The sequence below is a fragment of the Mobula hypostoma genome, chromosome 3 (assembly GCF_963921235.1).
Source record: "Mobula hypostoma chromosome 3, sMobHyp1.1, whole genome shotgun sequence".
In the NCBI taxonomy this organism is placed as follows: Eukaryota; Metazoa; Chordata; class Chondrichthyes; order Myliobatiformes; family Myliobatidae; genus Mobula; species Mobula hypostoma.
In genome coordinates, this window is record NC_086099.1 from 76,552,736 (window position 1) to 76,576,321 (window position 23,586).

General features: G+C 38.8%; 1 protein-coding gene across 3 annotated transcripts in view; it reads right to left on the bottom strand.

Moving 5' to 3' along the window:
• Positions 1-23,586, bottom strand: part of pcdh7b (protocadherin 7b) — a 415,236-nt gene that overhangs the window by 208,829 nt on the left and 182,821 nt on the right. For 2 of the 3 annotated variants that reach the window (XM_063043321.1, XM_063043322.1), the window contains exon 2: positions 16,900-17,116. The exons of the other annotated variant lie outside the window; for it this stretch is intronic. In XM_063043321.1, coding sequence (XP_062899391.1) covers positions 16,900-17,116 — 217 coding nt within the window. The remainder of the gene's footprint in view (positions 1-16,899; positions 17,117-23,586) is intronic. 3 annotated transcript variants of the gene reach the window in all.

The following is a 23,586-nucleotide window of genomic DNA, read 5'->3' on the forward strand; positions in this document are numbered from 1 at the left end:
CTATGCACCAGTTTTACTGCCATATTCATTATTTTAGCCATCTAGCAATGCTAGAAAATGTTTGGCTGAGAATAAAAGACAAACATTAATCACATGGTTTTTGACTGTCATTGACAAAATCACATTGACTAAAGGGCTCTGATATAGTCAAAGTCATAGGTTCACCAGGAATTTCTTGGAGCATATCAGTGAAGTACTGGTGCAAAGGTTCCTGTGCTCTGCACAATATATCAATATATTGGAGGAGTTAGAGCAATGCGAAAGACAGAATAGCTGAAGTAGAATTGGAAAAGGTGAAAAAGGAATACAAAAAAAGGTGGGAGGAAACATTGCAATGATGTAAGTTCTTTCAGTAAGTGCTTGATCCCATTACATGTGAGGGCCTCCAAATGTACAATCCTTTTACCCTCCACTACTAGCTTGATTCATTGCTAATGAATTTGAAAACATAAATAGATATAAAATTCTCACTATTCTTATTAGTCATAAGAGCTTCTTGTCCAAATTCTAATACGTCACTAGATAATTGGCATTAAATCTTAACTCCGGGAATATCTTAGCACCTTGGCTGGATGAAGGCATTGAGGCTGAAAACTCTAGTTTCATCATTTGCTGTAGATTTTTGGAGATTTGTTCAGAATGCTGGGTAGAAAGGGAGTGATATGTTATCAGATAAAGAATGATGAAGAGTTCTCACTGCCAGTGTGAATGGTATCTAAGATCTTTCAAATCTTTCCCTAGGGCATCCTTCTCCCACAGTGGAAACAAAATTTCTTTGTTGCCTTTGATTCTTCCATGAGGACCTCAAGTGAAGCTTCAGAGAACTTTGAGGATTTGCCTTTGTCTCACAGAACAATTCTTTCTTCTTCCAGTTTAGTCAAATCAGAATGCAATCCTCCTAAAGAAGACTTCTACAGGCCCTTCAGGAATTCATCCTGAAACTTGCCGGATTTCCATCTTTTCAGCAATCATGTAGAAAACCTGCCAGTCTCATTAAAATGAGGCCAGATTGTTCATATTACTCAGTTATAAGCTTCTGCAGTGGCTGCACTTTGCACATACTCAAGAAATGTAGAAATTAAAATCAACACTTTTTTTCCTGCTATGTCGGAAAAAGTCTCCTTGGATAAACATTCTTACATATCAATGACTAGCATTAGTTATTAAGAATTTTGAACACATATGAATGATAACCCTACAATGGATCTATTCCTGGTCAAATAACTGCTCAAATAATGTTTGTCCACCTAGGAAATACCTAGTCATAATCATAGTCATAGTCATACTTTATTGATCCCGAGGGAAATTTGTTTTCGTTACAGTTGCACCATAAATAATTAAATAGTAATAAAACCATAAATAATTAAATAGTAATAAAACCATAAATAATTAAATAGTAATATGTAAATTATGCCAGGAAGTAAGTCCAGAACCAACCTATTGGCTCAGGGTGGTTGACCCTCCAAGGGAGGAGTTGTAAAGTTTGATGGCCACAGGCAGGAATGACTTCCTATGATGCTCTGTGTTGCATCTCGGTGGAATGAGTCTCTGACTGAATGTACTTCTGTGCCCACCCAGTACATTATCTAGTGGATGGGAGACATTGACCAAGATGGCATGCAACTTGGACAGCATCCTCTTTTCAGACACCACCGTCAGAGAGTCCAATTCCATCCCCACAACATCACTGGCCTTACGAATGAGTTTGCTGATTCTGTTGGTGTCTGCTACCCTCAGCCTGCTGCCCCAGCACACAACAGCAAACATCAGCAAACATGATCGCACTGGCCACCACAGACTCGTAGAACATCCTCAGCATCGTCCGACAGATGTTAAAGGACCTCAGTCTCCTCAGGAAATAGAGATGGCTCTGACCCTTCTTGTAGACAGCTTCAGTGTTCTTTGACCAGTCCAGTTTGTTGTCAATTCGTATCCCCAGGTATTTGTAATCCTCCACCAGGTCCACACTGACCCCCTGGATGGAAACAGTGGTCACTGGTGCCTTAGCTCTCCTCAGGTCTACCACCAGCTCCTTAGTCTTTTTCACATTAAGCTGAAGATAATTCTGCTCACACCATGTGACAAAGTTTCCTACCGTAGCCCTGTACTCAGCCTCATCTCCCTTGTTGATGCATCCAACTATGGCAGAGTCATCCGAAAACTTCTGAAGATGACAAGACTCTGTGCAGTAGTTGAAGTCCGCGGTGTAATTGGTGAAGAGAAAGGGAGACAAGACAGTCCCCTGTGGAGCCCCAGTGCTGCTGATCACTCCGTCGGACACACAGTATTGCAAGCACACGTACTGTGCTTTGCCAGTCAGGTAATCAAGAATCCACGACACCAGGAAAGCATCCACCTGCATCGCTGTCAGCTTCTCCCCCAGCAGAGCGGAGTGGATGGTGTTGAACACACTGGAGAAGTCAAAAAACATGACCCTCACTGTGCTCGCTGGCTTGTTCAGGTGGGCATAGATACGATTCAGCAGGTAGACGATGGCATCCTCAACTCCTAGTCGGGGCTGGTAGGCGAACTGGAGGGGATCTAAGTGTGGCCTGACCATAGGCTGGAGCAGCTCCAGAACAAGTCTCTCCAGGGTCTTCATGATGTGGGAGGTCAATGCCACTGGTCTGTAGTCATTGAGGCCGCTGGGGCGCGGTGTCTTCGGCACAGGGACAAGGCAGGACGTCTTCCACAGCACAGGAACCCTCCGGAGCCTCAGGCTCAGGTTGAATACATGGCGAAGTACTCCACATAGCTGAGGGGCATAGGCTTTGAGCACCCTGGTACTGACACCATCCGGTCCTGCAGCCTTGCCTGGGTTGAGATGTTTCAGCTGTCTTCTCACTTGTTCAGCTGTGAAGCCCACCATGGTGGTTTCGTGTGGGGAAGGGGTATAGCCATGAGAAGAGGGTGGGGGACTGTGAGGAGGGGTAGGAGGGGAGAGTGGAATATGTGTTGGTTGGGGGCCAACAGCAGATGACCTGCAGAATATGATAGACTTTCTGATAAAAGCTTTGTGGATTGAGGTCAAGGGGAAGTTATTTATCAGTTTATGTAGTATTAAATATAAGTTCCAAGATCAATCTGAATATGAACCTCTGAACTGTTCTATGGAATCTACAAAGAGAAAATATATATTGATGTAGCCAAGAAACTATGACTGTGAGGGTAATACAACAATATTTTTAATCCGACAGACTGAAAGAGTTTTGGTTTAATATTGCAACTTTATCATACTTCCTCCTCTAAAGGCCTTCTTCCCTGGGTTCCAGTCTGGGAGTAGCTTTTTTATGTTTTTACAGAAAGTTAAATCCTGACTGTCTCCTATGAATCTCTGTCCTGAGTCTACTTAAAGTGGAAAAGGAACATTTGAAATTGTATTGAGAACCTCAAAATTTTGCATCAATAACATGCAGAACCAGTAGAAGCAACAGATCCTCTCAGAAACTACCCATCGATTTCCCTCATCAAAAAAGAAGAGTCTCTAGTGCTTACACTGGTGTCATCAGCCACCTCAGACTCACAAAAACAAAGCCATAGCATCACCAATACTGACAAAATGTTACAAAGTATCAAGCATGAATAACTTCAAGGTAGTTGGCCTTACGAAATACTAACCTGTGTAGTTATTGTTAGAATGTTGGAAAAATAGAACTGGAAGTACAAAATAAATTCCTGTAATCAGCATGTTGTAATAAGATAATCTGTTTAATGATATTGATGGAGGAATATACATTGAGTAAGACACAAGGATAACTCAACTACTTCTCTTCAATTTAGTGTTATGGATGTTTTAACCTCAATCTGGGGAAGCAGATAAAGTTTCAGCTTAATATTACACTGGAAAGGCAGGGACCTTGCACAATGGATTTCCCATAGTGTCAGACTGAAGAGTCAGCATCATTTTTTTATGCTGATGTTTCAGGAATAGGATCTGAATCCACAATCTACTGACACAGAGAAAATTGTGCTACAATCTGATCCATAGCTGATGCTATAGCCAAAATTGAAGGAATATATCATGTAATCGCTGTTTGCCATTATTCTGATCCACTCAGGGATATTTTGTGGCTCGTTGCTCTGCCTTTTTTCTGTTATGTAGCTTTGTTAAAGAATAAGGGAAAAGGAACCAGTTATTTAACCTCTTGAAATTATATAAAAAAAAAAGAAAAATTGATACTGCAGGACCAATATATATCATTGAAATTATGTGTCAATTTTAACTTTGACCATAGCAAAGCACATCAATCTCTATTATTGGCAGAAAAAAAACCTGAACATGATCACTTTATGTTTATATTGGAATCCATGCACATCACAGTTTTAATATCAAGAAGACAAAGCAGCTTGAACATTTCCTTCTTAGGCAAGATGTTAATTTTCATGAGGATGTTCTATTGTTATTATATGGAATCTTGTCTGTTCATGAATCAACAACTGTTGTTTCTGCTAGAAAAATACTGAATTACAAAATAACTAGTAGTTATATATTATATGTGCAGTACCTAAAATATTTGAACCAGCTTTACAATGTGTTGTACTCATGACAAATTAGAACCTTATTCAGACAATTATCACCAGCAGTTCCACTAGATTGTCATTTGATAACACAACTCAGGGCCTTGGTGGAGGACTTTGTCAAATGATGCAAGCTGAATCACCTGTAGCTCAATATTCGTAAGACAAAGGAGATGGTGATAGACTTAAGGAAGACTAAGCCTGCACTGCTCCCTGACACCCTTGATAGGATGACATCGATGTGGTGAGGATCTACAAGTACTTGAGGGTGCACCTGGATGACAGACTTGAGTGGAGCATCAACACAAATGCTGTGTACAAGAAGGGCCAGAGTTGCCTCTACTTCCTGAGGAGACTTTGGAGTATGCAGGCTGCTCCTTCACATGTTCTCCTTCACATATTGCTGCCAGTCCAATCTTCTATGCGGTGGTGTGCTGGGCAATGACATCATTAAGGGTGATGCTAACAGGCTCAATAAACTGACTAGAAAGCCTGGATCTGTTATTGGAGTCAAACTGGGGGCTGTGATAGAACAAAGGACCCTATGGAATGTCCTGGCAATTCTGGACAATGATTTTCACCCGCTGCATGCCACCTTGGCTGAACAAAGGAGCACTTTTGGTAATAGACTAAGACATCTGTGCTGCTCCAAACAGCACTATATGAGGTCATTCTTACCCTTGGCCATTATGCTTTATAATGAGCCAACCTATAGCCAGAGAAGTGATGACCCCCCCCCCGCCGCCCCCCCGTTAGACTGTTTGAGGTAACTTTTGTTTTATTCTTTCTACTTCTCTTCTAATATATAAATCTGTGCACTTGTAATGCTACTGTGACACTGTAATTTCCTTTGGGATCAATAAAGTATCTATCTATCTATCCATCTATCTAACGCTAGATCACACAGAATGAGAACGAACCCCTGTCTCAATTCTATTCTGCCCAATAAATACAGTTTCCAATAGAGCACACAGAATTTGAGGCAATGGGAATGGCCAAAAACAAAGTCAGAAATTAGCTGATAGCCTCTGAGAAAGAGAAAAAAAATGTTTTCTTTCTTCATAACAAAGGACTGGGGAAGAATCAAAAACATAAAACTAAAACATGAAAAAAATCTGTAGAAAAGCATGTCATAAAATACATTGTGGCTAGATAGAAAATAACAAAATGAAATAGTGCGCAAACTAAAATCTTGTCTCAGAATTGAATTTACTACCATATGCACAGGTGCAATGCAAAACTTACTTGCAGCAGCTTTACGGGATATAACATTAGACAAGCAGCATTAACAAGAAAAAAATAATTAAACATAGATTATACACACTTTTTACAGGAAAGCACAAGTACAACAAAAAAAGAACATTTAGTGCAAATTGATCAAAGTTTTCAGTGCTGCTAAACTGTAGTGATTAAGGTTTTGCTCGTTAAATCAAGAACTAAATGGTTGAAGTTAAGTAGCTGAACCTGGTGGTATGGTAGTTCAAGTTTCTCTACCTCCTGCCCCATGGTAGCTGCAAAAAAAGGAAAAAAATGGCATGGCCCAAATGGTTTGGATGTTTTATGATAGAAGTTGCATCCTTGAGATAGCATCTCCTGAGCTACCGCCAATGGTGGGAAGGGATGTACCCCTGATGGATTGGGCAGAGTGCATTAGAGCTTCTTACATAATGGCACATTCCAAATGCCACACCAGTTAAGATACTTTGAACAGTACATCTGCAGAAGGTTGTTAGAGTGTTTGATGATAAGCCAGACCTCCTTAACTTCTTAACAAAGTAAAGATGCTGACACGATTTCCTTATGATTACATTTCCTTCTGAGCTGGGCTGAAGATAGGTCATCAGATATGCTAAATCCCTGGAATTTAAAGCTGCTGATTCTCCCTACCACCCACAGCTCTAATCTGCTAATTAAATTTTCTGACGACACTACATTGATTGGCCTTATCTCAAACAATAACAGGATGGCCTACAGGGAAGAAGTCATCTCTCTGACACAGTGGTGTCAAGAAAACAACCTCGCCCTTAATGTCGCAAAAACAAGAAGCTGGTTGTGGATTACAGGAGGAATGGAGTCGGGCTAACCACTATTGACAATGGATCTGGGATTGAGGAATTGAAAGGTTGAGAGGGTAAAGAGCTTCAAGTTCCTCGGCATCCACATCACCGAGGACCTCATGTGGTCTGTACGGTCCAGCTGTGTGGTGAAAAAGGTACAACAGCGCCTCCTTCACCTCAGATGGTTGAGGAAGTTTGGTACAGGCCTGTTATGGGAACTCTACCTCCCTTATTCGCAGGACTCTGCAGAGAGTGGTGCGGACAGCCCAGCACATCTGTAGTTGTGAACTTTCCATGATTCAGGACATTTACAAGGACAGGTGTAAGAAGGGCCCATAGGATCATTGAGGACACAAGTCATCCCAACCACAATCTATTCCAGCTGCTACCATCTGGGAAGTGGTACTGCAGCAGAAAGGCCAGGACCAACAGGCTCTGGGACAGCTTCTTCCACCAGGCCATCAGACTGATGAACTCACACTGATTTGAGTGTATTCTATATTACATTGACTATTTGTATAAGTTACTATGATTGAACATGGCACATATAGATGGAGACATAACATAAAGATTTTTACTCAATTCAATACAACATCACAATACAGACTGGCACATTAAAAATTATTCAATTATATTCCAATTTCAGCTTTCACTTTTGGGATTCAAAAACAGGAATTCTGCTTTAACCAACTGTGAAATAATGATTGTAGAAGAGGGTTCAAAGAAAGTCTATGTTTATTTAACAACTTGGTGATATACAATTTATTTTTTGGTGAACAATGCACCTGTGAAGATCTTTCAATGACACATTGCTGTGCTTGACAGATTAAGAGAACAAAACATTTTTAGAAATTATTATTATATTGCTATTTGTCCCAATTAGTACTTAGTTAACTATTACCATTTAATAAAGAACGGAAGATATTCACAGGACAAATTCTGAAAAATATGCAAATATGTTGCACAAGTTAATTATGAAACATCTAGAGATGTGGTGGAGAGTATATTGTACAGTCATTGAGAATGAAGGTTTATGTCTTTGAAATATATAAATTCAGAGCAGAATGTTGAATGCTTGCTTTAAAGAGTTTAGAGCTGGAGGAGACAATCCCAGCATAACAACAGGTCAGCATAAGGACACTGAGGCCTGAGGTTCCTATGCTTACCATCACCCTAGAAATCAATCAATTATCTTCAAGACTGAGATTGACATATTTTCTTTGGACATGAATTGAATTAAGATATATGTGAGTAGGTTGATGTGCAATAGTTTAATACAATTTACAGTATGTTAAACTATTTGCTAACAATATCATTCAAATAAGCTAGTTTTTCCTATGTAGCAACAAAATCTTCATGTTATTTAATTTGAGTACAATTAATCCAGAGAGCACATTTTATGTATTTCAACACTTGGATGGTAAATCAAACTTAAATCTTATCACAGCATGTGAACTTCATTGGCAACGCTAACATTTATTGTCTATTGCTAATTGCTTCTAACCTGAGGAAGCACTTAAGAATCAACCACAATGGGTGTTCCGTTATATTTAGGCCAGGTGGGGCAAAGATAACAGATTTTCCTTTCCTAAAGGATATTAGTGAACTAAATGAATTTTTAACCTCCATCCAGCACTTTTATGGTCACTATTAGTAAGGGTCATAATTACATGAATTAAAATGCCATAGCTGGAATGGTGAGCTTTCCACCCCTGTTTCTGGATTATTATTTGTCCAGGCATATCAAGACCAGTCTAGGAATTATCTGCTATGCTACTGTACCCCATTCAATCAGAAAATCAGTCATCTTACTGCATGGCAGAGCGGGTCTGACAGTCTGTAGGTCCGCATCTAGTCCTCTGTTCAGTGATCTCATTGTTAGTATTTTCCATCAATTTGTGTGACCCACTCAAGCTTTAAGATTTGAGATTCTTTCCCTTGTTTTCTTGTAGAACACTATAAAAGATTTAGAACCAATCCATGTGTTAGACAATAGACAATAGGTGCAGGAGTAGGCCATTCAGCCCTTCGAGCCAGCTCCACCATTCACTGTGATCATGACTGATCATCCACAATCAGTACCCTTTTCCTGCCTTCTCCCCATATCCCTTCACTTTGCTATCTTTAAGAGCTCTATCTAACTCTTTCTTGAATGAATCCAAAGAATTGGCCTCCACTGCTTTCTGAGGCAGAGCATTATCTGAGTTTTTATGTGTTCTTATCTGAGTTTTGTTCAAGGATTTCTAGTTCTATGCAAAGGTTTGTTGGATCTCAAAGCTGAAATTCTCCTTCTCCTCCTTCTTCTTCTTCATGTGCCTCACGTGTTATATGCTTGGGCGATCGCAGCTTTCCACATCGAATGATCCCATGCAGCGTCAATGATATCTCACACACTTAGATCTGTTAGTTCTTTCACAGTGTCCATATATTTTCTTCTTTGCCTTCCTCTTCCGCGTTTCCCAGGCATACGGCCTTGTAATGTAAGGCATTCTATTTCTCCCTTTCTGATGACATGGCCCAGGAATTTAAGTTTCCTCTCATTTAATGTTCTCATTAAAGATCTTTTTGTGTGGGCACATTGGAGTACTGTCTCATTAGCTGAAATACTGAAAGTAAATTCTGTTCATTTTTGTTCCACTGTTACTGAGCATCTTGATTCATTTATTTCCTCCCCTACAATACTGTAATTCATATAGAATTAGCAATGTATCTGCATAGAAGAGGTGGGGAAAATAAATCTCCGGATAATTCTGATACTTATACCAATCACCTTGCATGTTAACTATTTCCTGCTCTTCATAACATATAATAGCACACATTTTGCTTTTCTGTAGGGAACATCTATAGTAAGGCTTTGGCTTAATTTTGATTATATCTCACTATATTTCTGCCAGCTTAAAAATCATGTAACTGCCTCTCTATTACCGGAAGTAAATAGAGAATGCCTGTCTATAACTTAGTCAATATGTGTGACAGGTATGATTTTTAATTGATACTTTAGACTCAGTGTTTATTTGTACTTCACCTTGTTATCTTTTGGAGGATTGAATCAGTTAATATGTTACTTCGGAACTTGAATATGAGATTAGCAAATGTGAAACCTTTGAATTGAACACTTGGAAAGATTCTGGTTCTATTCAATAAAGCACAATATTAAACATATGTTATGACAAGAAACTTTGAAAAAAATACCTTCTGTCATTGAGATGTTGGTAGAAAAAACATACACATTTCTTTCATATTTCAGCAATCAGACAGAATCTTTGGTGGTAAATAAAACTTAAGACATATAATCACACCTGGGTGACTCCCATGTCTAATGTAGCAGGGGAAGCTGATGTAATAGAATCTGGAATAACAAAACAGAGTAGCCAGATTTGTGGTGGGAAATCTCTGATCTAAGATCATAAGAGAATAAAACATAGGAGCAGAAATCGGCCATTCAGTCTATCGATTCTGCTCTGCTATTCAATCACATCTGATTTATATACATCTACATGCAGATGCAAACGTATACATAGAGAGTAAACTTTTCATCCTTCAGTGTTATAAAATGAGTAATACTGAATGAATGTCCTATTCATGTCTCTTCTTATTTTTGTTTTCATCTACTTGAACAACTTTGATTCAGTAGCACAAATTTTATATTTATACACACTAGATACTGTTCCCATTCTATTGGGATATATTGAATACAAGATCCAAGTCTCCTTCTAAGAATCAGAATTCATTTTGTAGTTCACCCAGATCAAGAAAGATTTCAATTTGACACTAAGAATTCACTTGCATTTAAATAGAAAAACAGCAAAGCAGCTGGTAGTGCTGTTTCACAGCCTCAAGAACCTGGGTTCATTTCTAAACTCAAGTGTTGTCCGTGCAGAACTTATATGCTCTGTCCTTAAGCATAAGCCACAGTTCAAACATGAGCTGGTTGATGAGTTGCTGTACATTATCTCCTAATAGAGAAAGACTCTCAGGCAAGTTGATGCAAAAGTGTAAGGGGCAATAAGCTGTTGAGTTGTGGAGATGTAAGGCCGGATGGAATGAGATGTAAGAGATTACTTTTCAGAAATTAATAAGAACCGGTGGGTCAGATGACTTCCATCCGCATGCTTGAAGACTTTCTGTATTGTACTGACTTTAGAAGTTAAATTTTGATTGTTGCCTATTTTGGGCTGTCAAACGCACACAAAAAAAAACAACATTCTGTAACAGTAACTGACTTGTTTATTGGTAGAGGTGAACAAATCATTCTATTATCCTTTATAGCAGGGCTCCTCATCAGTGGTTCCGTGAGCAGTCACTAGGGGTTCCGTGAGAGACTGTGATTAAAACAAAACATTGCTTTTTGAACTGTGCACAATGCGCATTGCTAGCGCATGTAGTGACCTAGTAGTCCCATTAGCAATCTCAGCCCAGTGTGGTAATGCGCAGTTAGAACCATAGAACCATAGAACACAACAGCACGGAAAACAGGCCATTCAGCCCTTCTAGGCTGTGTCGAAACTTTATTCTGCTAGTCCCATTGACCTACACGCAGTCCATAAACCTCCAGACCTCTCCCATCCATGTACCTATCCAATTTATTCTTAAAACTTAAGAGTGAGCCCGCATTCACCACGTCAGATGGCAACCCATTCCACACTCCCACCACTCTCTGAGTGAAGAAGTTCCCCCTAATGTTCCCCCAAACCTTTCCCCTTTCACCCGAAAGCCATGTCCTCTCGTACTTGTCTCTCCTAATCTAAGTGGAAAGAGCCTACTCGCATTTACTTTGTCTATACCCCTCATAATTTTGTAAACCTCTAACAAATCTCCCCTCAATTCTTCTACGCTCCAAGGAATAAAGTCCCAACCTGTTCAATCTTTCCCTGTAACTCAACTCCTGAAGACCTGGCAACATCCTAGTAAATCTTCTCTGCACTCTTTCAATTTTACTGATATCATTCTTATAATTAGGTGACCAGAACTGCACACAATACTCCAAATTTGGCCTCATCAATGTCTTATACAACTTCACCATAACATCCCAACTCCTATATTCAATACTTTGATTTATGAATGTCAGGATGCCAAAAGCCTTGTTTACAACCCTGCCTACCTGACTAGTTGGACCGTGTTTATTTGGTTGAGTCCATTCTCAGTTTTTGATGCAAAATAGGGGAGGCCATTGATAATTGATGAGCACTGTATTGCACGGAGGGGAGGACGGTAGGCAGTTGAGGAGCATTAAGTGTAGTTTCCGAGCTGTTAATGGACTCGCCCAACTTGGGCTGTGATGTCAGCCTCTTCCCCCCTCCCCAACTTCCGTTTAAAAACTGTTGACTGACTTATGGGAGCGAACAACCTACCAGTGTAGTAGGAAACTGGAGGGAAATTTTCATTCTAAAGATGGTCCAGTGTGGCGATCTTTGAAGAGAAGGTGTGAGATGGAAGAGGAGTCTAGGCTTAACCCTATGGACAATTCTGATTAAGTTAATGATGAAGAATTACAATCTTCTGAGTCATTTCACTGTACTAGTGCAACAACAGACACAAAAAAAGTCCATCTTTACAATGAAAACTTCCTTTTAAATGGGTTTTACGTGGACTGGTGATCCAAGTTGTTCTATTCCATTGTGCCTAGTCTGTGGCAAACAACTTAAATATGTAGCAATGACACCACCAAAATTGAAAAGACACTTAACTACAAGTCACAGCTATATGACACATAAAAGTGCTGATTATTATAAACGACTATTGGAATCTCAAAACAAACATATTCAATCTTTTGAAAATAAAGTCACAGTCAGTTAAAAAAAAAGCAGGAAGCAAGTTATAGAGCAGCTTTAAGAGAAGTTTCTCTCAAGAATATTTAAAAAACTGTGTGAAATCCTGGACAAAGAACACACCAATCTCCTGCTACAGACAGAAATCCAGTAGCTTAGTGGAGGAAGAGTTCTCAACAGGATGTTTGAGCTGAAGAGTGTTCAAGAAAACAGTAGGCCAGATTTTGCGGAGAGCTATGAAGATGAAGAATGGCTGCAGAAACTAGCCTACTTAACAGACATTTTTTATCACATGAACCAGTTGAGCAAGTCTTTGCAAGGTCCTGGAGAAAATGTTTTGACTTCAAGTGACAAGATTCTTGAATTTAAAAGGAAACTGAATCTTTGGAAAAATTATGTTGCAATAAGAAATCTTGAAATGTTTCCACTGTTTCTTGGGCTTGAGAGTGAGGAAGGATATCAGAAAGTCTCGAGTCTTACTGAAACTACCTGGAAGAACTGCAGAACAAAATTGAACAGTATTTTTCCTCCTTCAACACAAGCGCATGACTGGGTGATGGACCCTTTCTCTGATTCTTCTGCTCAGCCTGTGAACTTGACTTTGAGTAAAGAGGAAGAACTTTGTGAGTTGCATTCTGATCATGCACTTAAGATGAGATTTACTGACCTGCCCCTGGGCAAGTTCTGGATTTCTGTGAAAGAAGAGTATACTGCCATTCATTGGAAAACAATGTACATTTTGCTACAGTTTTCAACTTCTTACATGGGTGAGCAAGTTTTTTCTTGTTTAACAAGCATCAAGAGCAAGGATAGAAATTGTCTAATTTCAGTTGAAGGTGAATTCTGTGTGTGCTTATCCCAAGTTTGACCCAGAGCTGAGAAATTTATTATGTTTGCCTTATGAGTTTTTAAAACTTATGAAAGGGAAAGAAAGATTAATTTCAAAAAAAAGCTAAGCTGAACTATCTGTTTTTGTTTCAAGAAAGTTGGCTAAAAATTCTTTCTATACTGAAAAGAGCACTGGCAATTATTTTTGGATTATTATATCGGCAGCTTCCTGACCACGCTAACGTACTGTGAGCTGTAGATATAATTATTTTTATTTCCCTGAGACCTGAAAATTATTTCCAGGGTTTCTCCAGGGCAAAAAAGGTTGAGGAAGTCTGCTCTACAGTGTAATCAGTCGGTATTCATGAGCAAAAGGAGAAATAATCTTACCCTTTTCATGGTTTTAATTGTTACAGCAGTTTTGCTACAGGTATCAGCTTGAAATCATTAAGCTTTGATAACAATGAATACTGTTTAGTAATAGTTCCCCTACTTTCCAAAATCTGCTAGTTGAGCATTTTAACAGACTGTCTTGTCAGCCCTTTCGCCGGCTGTAAAAATATAAAAGTGAGGTTTTCTTTGGCATTGACTGTGTAGGTGAAATGTCATTGATATGCTCCTCAAGGGATTCTTAAAGTACTGCTACTAAATCAATCCTTGCAACCTACTTATTCCATATTCTACGTTAGTGCAATGTCAAATAACACAGTTGAAACTGATTCCAAAGTGTAACTCTCTTAAAAGGAAATGCTGATGGTTGTTAGGTGAGAAGTAGGAAGGTCAATTCGTTTTCAAAATGAGGAACCTGGTGGAAAAGGTAAAACCTATTTACAAGATTATGTGCTTAAAAAGCATTCTTCATTATTTTTAATGTTTCCACTTGCATATGCAAGTTGATAGGTTATTGGGTAACCTATCTTATAGGTTAAGATAAGATAGGTTGTCTTTTTGCAGATGTGTTTGTTTGCACAGATAAAATGTTGTATTAAAGGAATTAAGGCATTGCCTTTTCTTAGTCTCCCTGACAAGGAGAAATGTTATAAGACTATATATTCAATACATGTTTATTAGAACATAAGATACAAGAGCAGAAATAGGCCAATTGGCCCATCGAGTCTGCTCTGTAATGTCATCATGGCTAAACCATTTTCCCTCTCAGCCCCAATCTCCTGCCTTCTACCTTTCACGCCCTGACCAATCAAGAATCTATTAATCTCTGCCTTACATATATAATGACAAGGCCTCCACAGCTACCTGTGGCAAGGTGCTCCACAGATGCACCACTGTCTGGATAAAGAAATTCCTCCTCATCTCTGTCCTAAAAGGATGCCCCTCTATTCTGAGGCTATGTCCTCTGATCTTAGACTCTCCCCACATCCACTCTGATGAGGACTTTCAATATTCAATAGCTTTCAATGAGATCCCTCCACATTCATCTGAATTCCAGTGAGTTCAAGCCCAGAGCCATTAATTATCTGATAAGCCTTTCAATCCCCAAATAATTTTTGTGAACCTCCATCTAACCTTCTGCAATGTCAGTACATTCTTTGTTAGATAAGGAGCCCAAAACTGCTCACAATACTACAAGTGAGGGCTCACTATTGACTCAAACTACAAATTAACTTTTAGAGAATCCAGCACAAGAACTCCCAAGTCCCTTTCCACGTCAGATTTTTGTATTTTCTTTCCATTTAGAAAATAGTCTACACTTTTATTTCTGCCAAAGTGCATGACCATACACTTCCTGGCACTGTATTCCATCTGCCATTTCTTTGCCCATTTCCTCGTATCATTTGCAACAAATATCTGCAAGGTTTATACAGGCTGCAAGATTAACAATAAAATAAGAGATTAATTCCCACACTTAAGTAGTGCATTAATTAAATTATGCACGTCATTTAAACCCAATTAGTGACCCTATACTTTTTTTTGTATAGAGATGAGATTTCAATTTTGAGAGTAAATATTTATATTTTATCTTGGGTTACCAATGATGTACCAATGCATTCCATTCATTAGGTTCAAACAAATTTAATAACAAAGTAGTGTGCAAGCCATTTGAACAAAAAGTCGTAAAATTTGAAAAGCATTATTGCAGAGTAAATAATAATTCATATGAAAATAATGCTGTGTGACTTTAGCATGTGAGTACTTTATACTTTCATATTGAATTCTACTGACCAGAAGAAATGTTAAACTGTTTCATTCACTGATTCCCCTGAATTTGGTTAATGTCTCCATATAAAAAGGCATGTAAAAGAAATGCAGATGAATGAGTTAAGTGCCATTTGTTCCAGGCTAAGGTAGCAAGAACCTCTGCTGCAGAAGCTACTGGTTTAAAGAAACAGAAGAACAGCATGAATAGAACTAACTATGCTGGCTTTCTATGTTTAGAAAATAACTTCCTTTTCCCAAATTAATAATGCACAGGTTTACGAACAGTGCTGCAAAAGGAGGAAAATTGCTTTTGAGTGAAGATACATTTTCCTGCTTCAAAGTAAGTAGCATAATAAAATTAAATCTCTAGTGTTATCAAAATACATCTGAGTGCAAGACAGCAAAATAGCAAAATTATTTATTCTTCTTCCATGTAATTAATCCTAATGCTTGCCTTAATGCAAGCTCTAACCACACAGGTTCTATAACTGCTGACATATGCAGCTTGTCTCACAGTGAAGCTTGTATCCTGACGTACTGGCCAATATAACTTTCTTCCAAGTCAATATATCTTTGAGCAAGGACATGAATGATTACTTAGATCAGTTCTCTTACACAGCAAAAAATATCCTGTTGGCTAAACAGTGCCTTAACTTAATTTCACCAGGAAGATTATTTCATGAAAGTGAAATAAATGACCTTCCAGTGTTAATGCAGCATGAGCCATCCATCTTCCAGAATCCCTGGGTACTCTATCTGTAGTATTCTCAGCTAGTTCTTGCACATAGGTCAATTGTGAATGCAAAAATTATTTTTAATCTGATAATGAATGAATGTCATATATTTATTTAATAATTCAACCTAAACTGCAATTTGAAGAACAATAAAAGTTAAAGGGAAAATTCTAAAGACATATTAAAATTTAAGCAATGAATAAAACATCATTGCATCATTCAGTGTTCATAACCTCTCCTTAACACTATGACCATATCAGCCTCAGAGATACCCAATATTTTATTTGTCTCGAGGAAATAATCTGCAATGGGGCAATCATCAATTGTGATGGGTGAGGTATTGAGGCACCCAGCAGCACAGCCCATTAGCCATTAGATAGTGACCTGTAACCTTCCTAAGGCACACATGAGTAAAGACTATGAGGATAATGTAGCAGAGGACAACGCGTGCCCATTGAACCATTCTACAGCAGGAAAGAACAGGGAATAAACAAAACAGGTTCAATAGCTTGACAAATACAATTAAAATAAAATTGTTTCCTGTTCCATTAAGAGCATGTGTAGATGATTCAGGGGAAGATGATAAAAAGCCCTTTAATCAAGTCCACTTAAAATAAACTAGTACCATAATGTAGCTTCTTGGAAATTTGAATGACGTTTACAATCTTAATGTGAATTTCTTTGTATTCACTGAGGACTAATTTAAAAAAGCAGAATAATGCTTTCCGTGCTTTGAATTTTGTATTGCAAAGTTATCTTCTGTAAATCCTTTATTCCAGCATCAATATCAATATAATTAATGTTTTGAAGAAAACAGGAGTGTTTTTACAACCTTACCATTTTCCATATGCTCTGCCTCACCAACGCTTCCATCAGGTGTGGTCCTCTCATAGTTGTCTTCTGGAAGTGGGAGTGAACCTAGTCTTGGTCCCGATGAACTCTTGCTGCTAGGAGTTTCCGATTCCTCTAAGCCGCTGTCGTAACAGCTCTGTAGGGACCCTTGATGTGGATCCTGAGGTTGACTCACCACAGAGAAAGTCACTCGACGAAAGGGCTAGAAGAAACATGACTATAAGTGTCATAGTTGTATTTATATCATTAAATTCGCAAAGCAACAATTGTGTTATATGAAGCACAGAGAATACAATGGAAACTTGCTGTAATACTGAATGAACATTTCACTTTATAGTCCAGCAACAAATGTCACTGTGTCAATGTGAAAAATTCTTGGGTATGCCAGATGTTACTAATGTAGCTAACCATAATATGCCAAAGTAGTTTTTGCTAACTTTGTTTACATGTTACAGCATTATTTTTTACCAGTCTCTCATCTATTATTATTTACTTTGAAGACATCCTCAGAACAGTATATCTTGTGGCTATAGACTTCATCTCATGTAATATTTGCCAGTCTAACTATATAGAACTCATTTAATTCTCAGATTACCCAATTCGGACTGATTTCAAAATGTCTGCAATGGCAGACAGAGAGCAGCATTGGGGATCAGCCATCCACTATCTACAATGCTCAATGTTCCTTGTAAATGCCAGAGGTTAAAATCAACACACTTTGGTAACATGTATTGGTTCTTTTTGAGGATAAAACTCAAATATTTTAAACTGCTTTATCAATTGAGTAGAAATTTTATTTTGAAACAAGTTGTAAAATTTATACACAATTCACTTTTAATGTGTCAAATCTGCTAATATTATTGTAATCCTGGCTATACAATTTCTTTATCTCCATCTACTTTTTCCCCTTCCTTCTACATTGCCTTTAAAACCCATGACTAAACTGTATTTTACATCTCATCACCTTTTCTCAAACTTGGTGGTGCCTTTAGCCCATACTTGATTCAACAGGTCTATTAGAATTTGCAACAGAGATCTTTTTGAACATGTTTTAGACTGGAATGGTCTTATGGCCTAATATTGGAATGAAACCCCATTGCATGCCCCATCTCATTGAAGCCTACAGAATGTTGAAAGGCCTAGATAGAGTAGACTTGGAGAGGATGTTTTAAACAGTGGGACAGTCCAGGACCAGAGGGCACAACCTTAGAATAGAAGAACATCCCTTCAGAACAGAGATTAGGAGGGATTTCTTTATGAATCTGGATTTCATTGCCACAGACAACTGTGGAGGCTATATCATTGGGTATATTTAAAAGGGAGGTTAATAGGTTCTTGATTAGTAAGGGTATCAAATGTTATGAGAAGAAGGCAGTACAATGGGGTAGAAAGGAATATGAGGCAGATTTGATGGGTCGAATGTCCTAATCCTTCTCCTGATATATTTTATGCTCTAATCCAGGAGTTCTCTATCTTTTTTTATGTCATGGACCAGTAACATTAAGCAAGTGGTCTATGGATCCCGGTTTGGGGACCCCTGATCTAATCTATCCACTGTAATAGAAACAGAAATACACTTAAGCCTCAGTAAATACCATAAAATATGTATCAGTAATGATTTATCCTTGAGGTTTCTGGTGAAGAATGCAAAGATCCCTGTGTAAATTCACTTCCCTGTGCAAATATAAGTAGAGTGCAAAAAAAATGGAAGCTAACGATAGCACCGCCCCAAATAAAAATAGATGAAAATACATGGCAATTATTGCAACTATGTTTTGGAGGTTTGATACTTCTGTGAGCCTATGTGTCATGTGTACTATTTCATCCTTCCAATGCCAATTATACCATCTGTAAAAATCTTCCCAGCCAGGCCTACTTTGTCAAACCTGCCAAATTTGCCATCTGTTCCAAAGTTCTCATTTGTGCCACTCATGCCAACTTTGCCAACAGTCACATATGCCTGTTTTATAATTGTACCAACAGTGCCACCTGTATTGCAAACGCTTGCTATATATCTGTGCTTAATACAACACTACCTATGTAAACTGCTATCTGTCTGACTTACAAACAAAATAAGTCCTGCCCACTGCACCATCCAATTTGTAAAACACTCTAAAAACAAGTAAAAGAATAGTAAGAATGGTTTGTATTATTCTCCCATCCAAACAATCAGACGTCTGAAAAGAAGAGCAAAAGGTTTCTCTCTGAGAACAATGCCTTCTATTTCTGTCAGTTCTTTCAAGCTCAGTCATTTGAATCAAATATGTGTCTCATACTAATAAATGACCCATCTGAGACTAACTCATAAAATTGTAATTTGCCTATTTCTGAAGATCTGAATGTTCATAAAATACTTTAAATGAACATCTTCAGAGATTGGTGACAAGTAAATTATTGCAAATGAATAGGAATCATCTTGGCAAATTGGAAAGAAATTCACAGCAGATGTTGCAAGGCCTTAAAATCCACCTAGATGAAGGGGGCAAAATAATTTTGTATTGTAATGCGGCATAAAATTATAGAAATGTTTATTTTCTATTTCATCAATTAAACCATTTAATGTTAAGCTTTGGAAACTGGTGTAGAAATAAGTTTATAGTGTAGAATCCAGGCACAATGCAATAATTGCCTCTTAATTTTGGTTCCGGTGATAAACAACCAAATGTGAATTTTATGCCCAACAAATTTATATTCAAATCAAGCAGCTATATGGAATTGGAATTGGGTTATTATTGTCACATGTAAAGAGATAACATGAAAACATTTGCTTGCATACTGTTCATACAGATCAAATCATTGTGCTCTGGATTAAAACTCTGTGCCTTGTGGTGTATTGGGCGCCAACTTTGCCATTTCTTTAGCTTTTTGTCTGATTTTTTTTTTACAAGATTGAACTGCTAGCTCGACGCTCAACTCAGCAGAGATGCAAAGCATACAAGGAGCTGGCCAGATTCGAACCCAGAACCCAGATTTGAAGTCCAGTGCAGATACCTCTACTCTACCGGTCAGCATCGCATTGAAGTAGAGTAACATAAATCAATAACAATGCAGAATAATGTTTAACAGATACAGAGGAAGTACAGTGCAGCTAAATAATAAGGTGCAAGATCATAACAACATAGATTGCAATTCAAGAGTTCATTTGATCGAAAAAGGAACCACTCAGTAGTCTTATAACAGTGGGGTAGAAGGGTATAACCTGTCCTTAAGCCTGGTGAAATGTGCTTCCAGGCTTTTCTATCTTCTGCCCAAAGGAAGAGGGGATAAGAGAGCATGTCTGGGATGGGTGGGGTCTTTGATTATGCTGGCTGCTTTACTGAGCCAATGAGAAGTATAGACAAAGTCCATGGAGGAGAGGCTGTTTTTCCATGATGTACTGAGGTGTGTCCATAATTCTGTGCAGTTGCTAGCCATCACATGCAGAGTAGATGCCATAGCAAGCTGTTATACATGTTTTCTACCATCACACATAAAAATTGCTGGTGAACACAGCAGGCCAGGCAGCATCTATAGGAAGAGATACAGTCGACGTTTCCGGACGAGACCCTTTGTCAAGACTAACTGAAGGAAGAGCTAGTAAGAGATTTGAAAGTGGGAGGGAGGGGGGGAGATCCGAAATGATAGGAGAAGACAGGAGGGGGAGGGATGGAGAGAAGAGCTGGACAGTTGATTGGCAAAAGGAATATGAGAGGATCATGGGACAGGAGGCCGAGGGAGAAAGAAAAGGGGGAGGGGGGGAAACGACCAGAGGATGGGCAAAGGGTATAGTGAGGGGGACGGAGGGAGAAAAAAGAGAGAGAGAAAAAGAATGTGTGTTTATAAATAAATAACGGATGGGGTACGAGGGGGGGGGTGGGGCATTTGCGGAAGTTTGAGAAGTCAATGTTCATGCCACCAGGTTGGAGGCTACCCAGACGGAATATAAGGTGTTGTTCCTCCAACCTGAGTGTGGCTTCACCTTTACAGTAGAGGAGGCCGTGGATAGACATATCAGAATCGGAATGGGACGTGGAATTAAAATGTGTATTGATAAAAAATAGTAAGGGTCAACAAGGACATATCAAATTTCTCTAGCCTCCTGAGGAAGTAGAGATATTAGTGAGCTTCCTTGTACATGGTGCTCGGACAAGGACATGCTATTGGTGATCTTCTTGAAGCTCTCAACCCTCTCAACTTCAATACCTTTGATGGAAACAGAAGCATATGGACTGTCCTCTTCCTGAAGTCAATGACCAACTCTTTTGTTTTGCTGATACTGAGGGAAAGGTTGTTGTCATATTTTGAGATACAATCCACTAAAGTGACATCATCTGCTAAGTTGTAGATGGAGTTATAGCAGAATATGCCATGCAGTCATCATTGTACAGGGATAAGGATGCATCATAATGGAGCATCCACACAGATATGCAAAAAATACTTAAGTTTATGCACAGTTAACATTTCAGATCAACAACATTCTTTAATAATGTAAACATTCAATGGCATAGATTTTTAGCATGGAAGAAAATAACAGAACGGAAAACCTGTGATAAGGTTATAAGATGGAAAGGTGGAGAGAAAAAGTGACAAAATGGACAATGTCCGAGGCAATATTAGAAATTAATGTGATAAGTTAAGAACCGAAAAGTGAGACTAAAAAATATGTAAATAGGATTTGATTTCAAAGCTGGGTCTTGAAAGACTTCATAATATTATCCAAATATTTTCTTTTAGTTACTTCCATTTTTCTGACTGATTTTTTAAAATTTTGATATTTCAGATTTCTTCAACAAGTTTGAAACTGAAACATACTGCGACCTGGTGTTAATAGAATTATAATGAGATGTCTTGTTTAAAGTTGTTTCTAAGCACTGAAGTGAACAAACTAATTGATCTTCCTCCTGGCACTTAGCACTGCAAGTGGGACAAGTACTACACTTGTTCCTACAGCTCTTCTCTCATCACCATTTGCATTCCCAATAAATTCTTCCAGGTGAGTCAACATTTCATTTGTAAGTCCTTAGGGGTTGCCTAATGTATTCCTAATGTGGTCTCCTCTACATTGGTGAGAGCCAATATTGATTAAGGGACTGCTTCTTTGAGCACCACAAAAGGCAGGCTTTCCTGGTGACCACCCATTTTAACTTAATTTCCCATTCACATTCTGACATGTCAGACCATGGCCTCCTCTACTGCCACTCCTAGGGTGCAGTGGAGGTTCAAGTTCCTCCAGCATTCTGGATTTCAAGCATCTGCAGAACCTCTTGTGTTTATGAAATACATCTTTATTGGCCAACCAACATCAAGAAATAACAATTATACCTGTAAACAAATTAAACCTAACAACATTAACATCAGTTTTATTGATTCTGTTCCTAAATACCTATTGTTAAGCTACTGGCATGCAGGGATCCCTCTTCATGGTGAGATTGTGTAGCATGAAGTTGTCTTTAGGAATTTCACACCATCTCTACTGAGCACCATAATTCTCTGCTAGGATGATCCAGAGAGAGGAAGCAACAACATAATATGCAAATGCTTGGCTCTGTTGCATTTTGTGCTAGAGCATAACTTTCTCTGTAAACATGGTTGTGCAGAGGCATTACCAGCCAAATCATAGCTGTCACTATGTAACTACACTTCTGTTTGCTGAAGAAACTTAAATACAGCTGAAAAATTTGAAGCAATGGAGAATGAATGCACCTTTACATCTGTGTAGTTATAGACAGGGGATTCACCAACAAAATTCACAGCCAATCATACACATGAGAAAGTCTGCAGATGCTGAAAATCCAAAGCAAGGTGCGCAAAATGCTGGAGGAACTCAGCAGGTCAGGCAGCATCTATAGAAGCATCCCGAAGAAGGGGCTCAGCCCGAAACATCGACTGTTTATTCGTTTCCACTGATGCTGCCTGACCTGCTGAGTTTAGTTTGTGTTGCTTATAATTCACAGCCCATGGTCACAAGCCAACTACATGCTGAGAGAGCAAAATCAATTGTGGCAGAGCTAAAATGTTACACTGCCAAGCAACATCAGTGCAATCAATGGTCCAAGTGAAATTTGAAATCCAAGTGACACAACATACTCTCTCTCGGGTCTCTAGTAAGAGAGCATGAGATGCAGTCAGCTCTCATTGAGACGAGAGCATCAGTGACCTGCTTCACAAGGTAAACTGTGGGATGTTGCAATTATCTCCAGCTCTAGCCAAGAATGAACTAAATGCATAATAGACAATCACCTTGACAACCATAGGCAAAAAGGTTATTATCCTACTTGAAGCTGCAGTTGAGACTGCAGCAGCTTTTAGCAGCATGTCATTTCGAGTGAAGACATTTCACGTACTGCTGCTCACTGATGTCCATGTCAGAGAATTGCTACCTGAAAGCGGCAGGCTGCTCAGCTTTCTCACTGATAGGCTTTCTCTTCCTTCTCTTATTTTTCTACCAACAACTTGCCCTGCTTTAAATGTCCCAAGCTAATTCAGCTTGCCATGCTCTACTGCAATGGAAAATACTCCTGCTTGTACCCACTGATATACACTCAAGTCTTAAATGCAATTGCTACTTACTCACCAGCCCAGCTTTTGCTCCTAGTAAGAGTTACAGAAGACACTTCATACATAGAAAACATTAACAGCTACATTATAAATGACTAGCATTTCAATGGTAGGTACTCCTTCCTTCTACTGAAC